Source organism: Myxine glutinosa, chromosome 1, assembly GCF_964187855.1.
Source record: "Myxine glutinosa chromosome 1, kmMyxGlut1.1, whole genome shotgun sequence".
NCBI lineage: Eukaryota > Metazoa > Chordata > Myxini > Myxiniformes > Myxinidae > Myxine > Myxine glutinosa.
In genome coordinates this window covers 298158655-298169641 of record NC_136261.1, presented here as the reverse complement: position 1 = coordinate 298169641, position 10987 = coordinate 298158655, and the positions used below count along the sequence as shown (strand labels likewise).

Sequence of the window (10987 nt, the reverse complement as noted above, 5' to 3'; positions counted from 1 at the left end):
CTCATGTCATCCCACAAGCGTCCAAGTGATTGCGCCGAATCTAGTGGTTAAACACTTGATCTCCATTCAATACAATTTAAAAAGAGAAAGTTGAAATTCTGCAGAAATTAAAGGCGAGTTGGTGCGAAACCTGAGGGTGCACTATGGTGTTACCACCAATTATGATTATAAATAGGTAATATTATAAGCTGTTAAAGTTAAGCTAATTGCGATTCGAATAAGGGAATTGCTAAACGGAAGCTAGATCAGCAGACCACAATAACGTTATACTTGTGATACATAGGAGTAACATTGAAAAAGTACATCGGGTATAATATAGTAGGGCACAATAGCAAACCCATTATGTATTTTGTGATAAAAGCACAAAATTTGTCAGATACAGACTAATATATATGCATCAAATTTACATATTGGGGCATTGCAGATTTGGCCCCTGACGACCGTGCCAGCCATCTTACAAAATGGTTGCCAAGCGATATGGTAACGATGAGGAACTGCTGAATTCAGAAGTAGATGGTTTCAGCAGGGTAATTAGACAATGATGGGTCCTCGGAGATTATTATTAATCATTGCTAATTGGCCATTGTACTATATGGGGTTATAAAATGGATATTTTAGTGACACAATGATGCAGAAATGTCATTTTTTTCATCACAGAAAATTCGCGCACGCAGATTCGCACATTGCAGATCTGACTGTCACGATGGCATTGATATTTGAGTGCAGTCATCAGATATCACAGTTAATTCTGTTCAGAACCTCAGGCCTTGTCACAGTCATGGTTCTAATCATGTCTCACAGGAGGCCAGGGTGTCAATTCTGCAAACAATCGCCCTCACACATACAGTGCTGTATATTAAAGTGCATCCTTTCTGCACTTGCAGCGCTTCACACAACCTTCCTTGCATTTGCGGGACACAAGCTCATCGCAGGTCAGGGCCACATTGGTTAGTGTGGTCCAGTGCTGCTTGAACCGACCGTTACCGGTCTTGGTCTAACCCCAGCTGGTGGGTGGAGGCAGCTCTGGTCCAGTATGGCCTCCCTTAGTGGGCCATCCTCTTGACATGCTCCCTCAAAGCTGCCTTGGTTGGTGGGATCAGCTGCACAATGTTCTTCATGAAGAGCTTTCGTGCCTTGTTAATATCTGTGCATGTGCTGGTTCCATCATACAACAGGATAACGAACCTCTCGATTGTGTGCATGACATCTTCTGGTATGTCTCTCAGTGCACAGGACAACAACAAGGCGGCAGTGCGTTCTGGTAGCACGGTCCAGCTTGCCCAGGCAGCGAGTTCTTACCATACCCAACTAAACAAAGCTTGACATTGTGTCACACCCAGGAGGAGCATGTAATGATTTCAGTGGTACATGTAAATACGATGACCACCACCACCACCATTACCATATCCTCATGGCGACAAGAAACAATCAATGCAATGCCGGTGGTGTGGAATGAAGTCTGTTTATTAGCCTAGCTTAATTAGACCAACAAGAATAATTAGCTTAATGATTCTACTCCAATCAAGCAAGAATTTGTTGTCTACCATGTTTACAGGTGTCTTATTTAGGTTAGGTCAGGTATGGTATGGTCAGGTTGGGAGTATGAACCAGGGCAGCGTGTTGCCACATCCACTTTCCACAGCTGAAGGTGCCTCCATCTGGCCATCCCCAGGCAGATGCCTGGCCCATCCCCATCTCCTTGAGAAACCAGTCTTTTGTAGTCTTTAGGGTAATTAGCCTTTGTTTCCACCATCTCAGAGTTCAGCATGTCCGTGAAGCCATTGCAACCACTGCCGGCCATTCCGTAAATGGTTGCCATGGCCATCAGAGGCCAAATATGTGACGCCCCAATATTCAGATTTCTTCAATAATATATTAGTGTACATCTGTGCCAAATTTTGTGCTTTTATTAGTTGTTGTGAATATTTGGCCTATGGGGCCCCACTAATACAAAAACACAACTTTCAAAGTTCCAAAATATTTCATATTCTAAAAACCGAAAGATTCTGCAATCCAAATTCCGAATACTGTTCGGCCCCAAGGAATTCAAATTTGAGAGTTTTCCCTGTAATCAAATTTACGAAGTTTTCAACAACAAGGAAACCATTCAGACAACATACTTGTCAAGTTTGTTAAAGGAAATGGTTTTCCACTTTATTTAAAAAATATCAGTCAACACCCATGCATTATATCCACACAAACTGCCACGTAAAGCCCAATGGAGGAAAAGCAGTTCACAATTCAGTAACATCCAGCAGTAAAAATAAATAAAATAATAATTTAGTCACAATGCATACAGAAATGCACTACGTTCACTGTTATTTATTGGGTTCAAGAGACCGGATACAAGCTTTACTTTGTATTGTCCACCAAACAAGCTTCAAACATACTCATAACCTCCATGGATTTGGAATTTGCTTGGATGTCATCATTATTGCACTTTGTTATCGAGCAGTCGATATAATTTCTTTATGCAATAATTTTGTAAATTTTGATTATCTGAATGAAAGTTAAGTTGATAATTAACTGGAATGGATTATGTGGAAGTCCATAGTTGATGGATCACCAACAAAAAAAGATTTGAGCATTAAATGCCAGTTTTAGGACAAATACTATTTAATAAATAAATAAATGTTTCTTTAAACAGAAAGTGTGTCAAAATAATTTTTTTTAATCCAACAAGAATTTGAATGTATCAAATGCATAATTGAACGCAAACTCTTTGTACCTCCTTCCTCCATAAAAAGTCGATGCACTTTCGATGGATAAAGTTGTATTGCAAGATGTTCCATGTATGCAACCGACCGTGCGAAGTACAGTGCATAGCGAATGTTAGTTTCATAAATTCATTCCAATGTAGAGACAGAGTTTGTGTAGCAAGTACTGAACAGTGAACACAGGCAATTATGTTTCAGACAGGCTTTTAATGTACTTTTTGCACTTTGTGGGAAGCCTTGGGTTCAAGACAAAAAAAACCAGCAGCATTACATAAGACGAGTTGGATTTGTGGAGCGAATGAGCAGCTGAGAAGCGAAGATACGCTTTATGGTCCTTCTGTATAAACATAAACCAAACATAACAATAATAAAAGACAGGCTACAGATTTAAGCACATTAGAACCACACACTTGTTAACAAAACTGAAGGAATAATATTTTCAAATCGTTTGCAATGAGTTATGGTCAATGGAAAAACCAACTCTTTTTAATTCTTATGCATGTCCTCAAAACGTGTGCAAATCTTTAAATTGAGGCTTTAAGTAAACATGTCAATAAAAACAGCTCAAGCAATGCCTTCAAGTATGCAATGTTATATTCTCTATGTATTTCTAGCTACCAGCCTGCATGTAAATACAAGTTCCAGCATCACACAGCATTTAGTGTTTCAACATTTCCAAGCACATTTGTCACAAGAAAATAAACCCTGCTTGAAGTCGGAAATTACTCGGTGACATTCCAGAAAAGTACAAGCACAAAATGACCGATTTTCTTTGCAAGCTTGTTGGAGGAACTTTCGATAAAGTCATAACCAGTCAGCGAGTCATGGAAAGATATCCAATATTTACCAACCGATAAAGTTTGCTGCAAAACCATTGCACCAGAGCCCAGTTTTAGTGAAGCGAACACAGTTATCTGAAAGATTACAAAGAACGGAATAGGAAAGCAAAATTAAATTACCGCAACAAAACTAGTCTACAATTGAAGAGACATGAGCAATGCCATACATACATGCAAGTGCACCAAAAGTTTCAGAAAGTGCAGGCAATCATCAGTGAGAAAAGGAGTGGGAGCAATTGATCTTTTTCCAGTGTTTGTATCTGTGCACAAAGTTAATGTTCTCAAATTTATCAACAATGCCCAGCCATGGTTCAAGCAACCAAATCTCCAACCTGGTGGAATAACTCAAGGTCAAAAGCATTCAACAAGAACCTCAACAATCAATGTTTATATGGACAAAGTGAAACTTTAATTTGGTTCCATTCTGGACCGAACACAATCTTTTTTTAAATTGCCAGAGCAAAATGGCTTAAATATATAATGTAATGAATCCCTGGTCTGAGCTGTTAACGGATTAGAGACAAATGACATCCTTCGCTTATTTGATGCAGATAATGAAAGCCAATACCAAAAAAACCAAGTTCAAAAACTACCTTGTACAGATAACTGAATAAGTGATTGAAACATGGGCAAATATGGCAGTTAGCCCAAGCCGATTTTACATCCAACGTAAAAATGCAATGTATAACGGAAGTGCTATTGGAGTTTCAAAGAAAACCTCAGTTTCCACCATTGGAAATATACGGACAAACTAGAAAGGTGCTTCATAATACCACTTGATTGCATTGCTCATATTCAAACTGAATGTTATGAAACCTAAGTTGTCTTTCAAGTAATGCAATCATGGCATTTGGTAAGCCAAGATTCTTATAGAATAGGCATGAAAACACTGATAAAACGTGTACATTAAATGTGTACAAAATAGTCTCAAAAGTGAGAAACTGTAGATATGTTCAGCTTGTCTGCTTGACCGCCATTATTGGATGTACAGGCAAAGCAAACGTTACGTCCCAAAATCTCATGCTCAGCCGCAAATGCATATTGGCATCATTTCATAATTCAGAAACAGGCCTCTCATAGCGGTACAAGGAACAAGATCAGTCTTGTGCGGCGAGTATAGTACGGTAAAGCTGAGATGCTGTGCCAGAAGGAAGTTTTTTTTCACAAGAGCAAGCTCAGGATTCTGCGGGCTACACTTTGAAATAGTGACCAAACAGCCAAATCTATATCCACTACAGATACTTCCAATAGGCTATCTATATATGTACACGGCTACTTTATCTACATTTCATGCAGAAGTTTTGTTTACACAGCGTTTTTGCATATCTGCCAGCAGTAGCACTTGGTATTTCAAAGGTCACATAAAACAGCTTTTCTCCCACTCGATGCAGACAGGTGATAGATAAAACTGTTCATTCATTCCACACCCAAATGTAATGAAGACTAATGAACAAAAGCAAACCGCCCAGCAGGTTTCAACTTTAAAGCATGGACAACGTTAACAACCGTTTGTGAGGAGTGAAAAAAATAAGAATAAAAGATTAGAAAAACCGCTGGTACAAAAAGTAAAATAAAAACAAGTTTAAATGTTACTGCATAATCTGTTGGTTCTATTGTAAAGGTGAAGCGAATAGCAACACACATGTATGATAAAAGTAATATTATCCTGTGGCCATTTCTGTTCCTCATATATTCGATGGTAATATGGACAGTAGTGTATGATGACAATGCATGCAAAAGCAGCAAGCCACTTCTTCAAATGACTTTTTTGCTTATTTACCACATTAAGTGTTTCATCGCGACCTACAGACAAGCAACGAGTGCACAATTTTCATTGCAAATCCAGAAGGATGGCTAAAAACAGGCATGCACCCATCATATGGTTGGGGAATTGGATGCTTTATTGTAGCTACCCCATATTTCATTGGGGGAAAAAAAATTGTGTGAAATTCGCTTCTTCTTCTCCACCCCATGACATAAGCACCTGGAATCTCTCAAGAAAACCAAGAATCCTAGCAGCCAATTATTCTGTTTAAGTAATGGAATTCTTCCATCATTCAAGTGGGCCAAGTGGGCCTTCCATCCCCTGTTGAAAGGGAAAGGGAGAATACCTACTGCAAATACACTTTATTCCAATACAAAATGGCAAACCAGTACTGTTACAACAGTCGCTTTCTTTCCCAACTTTACTCTGTTTGTAATGTATGGGTTATTGCATTATGATGGTGCAATTTATGAAAGAATCATCAAAAACGAGTTGCATCATCCATGGATGCTAAAGCAAAGACTTTAATACTGAACCTTTGAGTATCTCAAATTTGAATTTTGTGGACTTTCCTTCTTGCCATTCTCAACAGATGAAAAAACGTGGGGAGGGAGGGAGTGGCTTTAAAAAGTGCCTTTTTCTTTATTTCTAAGCACATTCGGCTCATCAGAAAATTGGTTTTCGGCAACAAAGATTTTTCATCAAGTTTAAGTATTGGGATGTACTGTATTATTTTGCATGCAAGTCGATGTGGAGTACAAGACAAAGCTAGATCAACTATGGTCATTAGCAAAACTGTCAGTCAGAATACTAGAGGTGTTAATAATTCCTACCAGATGCTCACAACGCTGTCTACAGCACTTCCAGGGTCGTTAATATGAACGAGCTGTTTTATGCACATTATTTGAACTACTTTTGTTTGACAAAATTTGGGATAAATTGGGAATGTAAATCCTTTTTTTCCAACATGTTATCATATCGATTATAGTATTTAAAACATGCTACAGAATCATTATCAGCACTGGCTCATAGCACATTACATTTTGTCACAGTTAACTTCCCCATAATAAACATGAACACCTGGCACTTGTTGTAATGCAAGTGCTTAATGTTTGTCCACTGAGCTTTACAGCTATTAGCCATCTTGGTTTTCTTGGTAGTCCGCAATGTTATGTGTCCTTCCCTTTACGCCAGTCCGGAACACATTTTTCGCTGACACCGACACCGCAGCCATATTCCTCAGTGAACTAAACAACTTCTAACTTAAAAGCTGCCACGTACGACTTGCATGATTAAGGATGGATACATAGGATTGGGATTGAAAGGGGTGGATCAAACATAATTGATTAGATGATTTTGCATGCGCCAGTGAGCAGATCAACGTTTAATTGCTCACCCAATCGGCAAATGTTCCGGGCAATGATTTCTGTCACATAAACGAAAATTAAGCAATTCTTTTTAAATCTGAAAATGGAGATAGATTTCTCTCTTCCAGTTTTGATGATGTCAGATTCACACTGCAATTATTACTTGTGATGAGCAAATGTGCATCCGAAAATGCAAGGGCTTTGATACACCAATGATCATGTCAATGTAAGACAAAATTCTGTTAAGGACCCAAGACTTTTTAATCGTACCTTATATTTCATAATTCTAACAATTCTTGTGAAAAAAATAACTCCTGCCTATTTTGTATCACTGGTTCAGTTCCTCAATCTTGAGACAAATAAATAAAATTACTTATGACTGGTGGCCTTATCCATTTTCTATAGTACAACCCCCAAGCTTGAATCAGCTGTTTTTGTGTGTGCGCACCAATGCACATTATTTGCACACGATAGAATGAATGCCTGCATGAAAACAAACCTCAGCGGAAGTTGAAAATGCCAAACATGTCGATCACACAACCACTTATCTTAAAAGGCACAGAAGACAAATTCCAGCAAAGAGCACACAACACTACCTCCACAGACTTAATTAATTAAATGTTCATCACAGCATGTCAGTGCAATCACAACATCCCATTAAGGTGCCATAGACCAGATGTGTACCAAGTAGTTGCAACAGAACAACTCACACAATTCCTTTTGCATCAAAAAAATTTAAATAGAGAAAAATGCTTCCATTCGCAGAATATTTTTTGAAAAGCACAAGTGGTTAAAATTAGCTCGTGAACGATGGATTAATTAAACGGAATAGAGATTGATGTATGCTAACCGCCATGGGAAGCAAGAAGCTGATGTTTCAGGTGTTAACCCTCTGGAGGAAGAAAAAGGAGAGGGCGAGAGGGGTGAGGGTTAATCTAGGCTGGGTTGAGTCAGATGTGGTGGGTCAGTGCGAGGTCAGAAGACACACAGTTTGGCCTTGCTTTCCAGCAGTGGTTAGCATACCTCAATCAACGTCCTGTTTATTTCATGCATTGTTCTACCTGTCCACTGAGATATACACTAGCCTTCACTCATATCTATTTGACCCTAAAAGTAAATAAAGGCATAATTAATGTGCAAAGGAAGGCATTTGCTACAATGTTGAAAAACTACTGCAGTTACGATGAAAAGGTGAGATAATAGGGAGAAGGGGGAAATACAGGCCTCAAATATGGACATTCTAATCAATAAGTTGAGTACGTTTAAAAAGTGCTTCCTTGAGCTTCAATGCCCTCGAGGTAAGAGGGTTGAGATTTCCAATTTTTTGCATGCAACAGCCTGGTTCCACCAATGTACCCTGTCCAATTTCCAATCCCAATTACTTATTCTGTCAACAAAAAGCAACAGACCTTCCATTTTTCCAAAAGAGAGGATAACTTGATTCTGCTGTTAGCATATTAGGAAAAGAGAATAAGACAAATATTTATGTTCCTTTTGCTGGTGAGAAATCAAGGACCTAGCCACAAAAAATAAATAAAATAAAATCAAGAATCTGTGCAATATGATACAGTTGGTGGATTTACCACTGCACATGAGGCAATGATCACCTGTGTTGCTCAATCATTGGCAAAAATGTAATAAATGGCAAAATAATTTTCAGTTTCCAACAGGTTTTTGTTGTTGCTCCCGGATACTGTTGGAATTTCAAATTCCAAAAACAATTACACCCTAATGGGATGTTGTGATTGCACTGACATCAGATATTAAAGGATCAAGCAATCTTTTAATATCCGAACAGCTTTTGACTTAAGTCGCAACTTTACGGAGGAGATTTCAGCTAATTGCAGATGCTCGGCATTACAACTTTCACTTGTGGGATAACATTTAGGCAGTTGTGCAGTCATGTGGTGCATGGGGTAATGGCACAAGTATCACAAACATACCACCTCAAGCATTCAATGACCACAGAATAAAAAGTTTAAACCAATAAATAAATTTCAGGTTTTATGCCTATGTATAACAGAGTAGCGAGAGACTGTGGAGGAACTAACTCAACATTGGCACTGGCCTCCAGAGCAGGAGGAAGAAAATCTCAGCAGAAATGCAATAATCATGAACATTTCATTGTAGATTTTCCATTTAAAATAAATTTGGAGAATGGCATTTTAAAGATCCAAATGCAACCGCCAACATCTGGAATTACTCTCGATGTCTCAGGACAAACTATCATAATACACATGCAATAACAAGCCTTGGTTGATAACGATGATTAACCAATTTTATACAATGCTACGCTTTTATTATTTTTTAAGGCCTAAAGGGAAAATTGGAGTTTCATCAACATCCCAAAATTCTAATCAATTTTATCTTATTACTTTAATAATTCCAACCTTTAAGTCAAATCGATTAGAAGGGTATGGTGGTCATCTTCCAAAAACATTGGAGATACATGAAGCAGGGGTATCAGGCCCAAATGCAGTACTGCTGTCATTCATTTCATGGCTGCAAAATCGATTTGATGATGAGGGCATACCCAACAAATTTGCTGATTTTTTGAGACCTTCAGTCATCTCAAATGGCCAACTTGACATGGCAGAAGAGGTGCAGTGAAACAAGGATGGCAAGCACTCAAACTTACACAGCCCTTTTGTGATTTTAACCTTCTGCAAAAAATAGTAATCATAAAATGTTGGTGGCAAGGTGATCCAACCTTGCAAGAATCAATCTGGAAATGGATGACACCATATATTGCTGAATATATAATTAGACATTGAAAGGGTCGATTGAAGAGTCAACTGGAAGGCAGAAATTGCAATCATAAAAAGGGAAAGAAAAAATTAATAATAATAATAATAATAATAATAAATAAATAGCAAGTTTAAAACATTGATGCCAATCAAAGAACGACGCCAGACAGGCAGTCAAAGAGAACATAAAAATATGTATATATTAACAAGATGCTCCACCATTCATTTTAATATCAGGCCTTTCCAAGCACAGCCTCAGCCTGCAGACAGACCTGCAATGAAAAACAAAAACGATTCAAACCGTCACATCATTCCTTTGTATCCCTATCAGCATGCTGACAGGTGAGAACATTTACATGCTGCTCTACCACAAGGATGCATTGCTTTGAAATGCAAAAAAAAAAAAGGATACAATTCGTCCTTTCAGGCATTTTTGAGTAAATTCCTTCAAAGTCCTTCAATTAGCCGGAAGAAGCAGCGCCGTTCTCAAAAGTAAAACAAAAGTAAAACTGACAGCCATTGTGCTTTTTCCTGCATGCAAAATACTTCGTTATACATGGACTGGAGGGATCGAACGGAGGTTATAAGCATGTACACAAGCAAAGCGCACGAAATATGTACAAAAAAAAAAAGAAGAGCGCATTCAATCCTGTCTATTGCAAAAGACAAAGCTTGCAAATATTTTACACAAGACCCAAAATGGGAAAGATCAAGGACAACCCCTCTCTGTATACCGCTTGGTTTCCATGGTTTCTTCGGGCAAAAAGGGCCTTCAGGAAGGATGCAACGAGTTCCTCAACAACAACAAAAAAGTCAATTCGATATTGAAACAAAATTCCACCAATTGAGGTTGTTTTTTTTAAAGAATACAGATTTATAAGAGGAGGGAAAGGATGGATTGTCATGTTAAATGACAAATTTTATTAATCCCAAATGCCACGAACATACTGGAATTTCACGGATGTCAATTGGTTTAAGCGACAGAATTTCTGCCACGGGGCTTTTCCAAAAATCGACTGGAAATCCACCAGCAAGATGGAAACTATTCAGTGCTATTTTGTTGCATTAGAATCTAAGACAAAAACATACTTCCACACTTCACGTTAATTGCAACTCACCCTTGCTTTGCGCCTTTTAAAATCTACCACCTTCTCGTCCCAAATGAATACTTTTAGCTGAAACCAAGCCTCATCACTCCTGCTTTGAACGTTCAAAATTCCACCAACAAAATATCTTACAGATTTCAATGGCCAAATGGCCAACAGATTCAAAACATAACCTCAGTCTCATGGCACGAGTCATTTCTGTAGAAAGTCTTTCCTCCCTTTTATTTTCCTCCCCATTCTTCATCCCTTCAGCCGCTTTCCACATTGGTTTAATGGCGCGGCTCCAGGAGGAAAAACTCCGGCTTTCATTGGAGGTCTTCGGCGAGCTCTGGCTCCGTCACTTGACCAATGCATGGGCCAGTGCCATTAGCGTATCCTTCTTTCAACTTTTGCAGGTAGCTTGCCTGAACAGGCTTGTCTCTTTTGAGAACGCTGATAGCATCATC

The 10987-nt window shown here is 38.6% G+C and overlaps 1 protein-coding gene across 1 annotated transcript in view; it reads right to left on the bottom strand.

The window, feature by feature from the left end:
• Positions 1-9609: 9609 nt before the first annotated feature.
• The window catches only part of NUDT3 (nudix hydrolase 3), a 92818-nt gene continuing 91440 nt past the window's right edge, over positions 9610-10987 (bottom strand). Inside the window, exon 5 of the mRNA XM_068135165.2 lies at positions 9610-10987. This exon is cut by the window's right edge and continues 26 nt beyond it. Within this exon, the coding sequence (XP_067991266.1) occupies positions 10847-10987 (141 nt within the window). The 3' untranslated portion in view covers positions 9610-10846.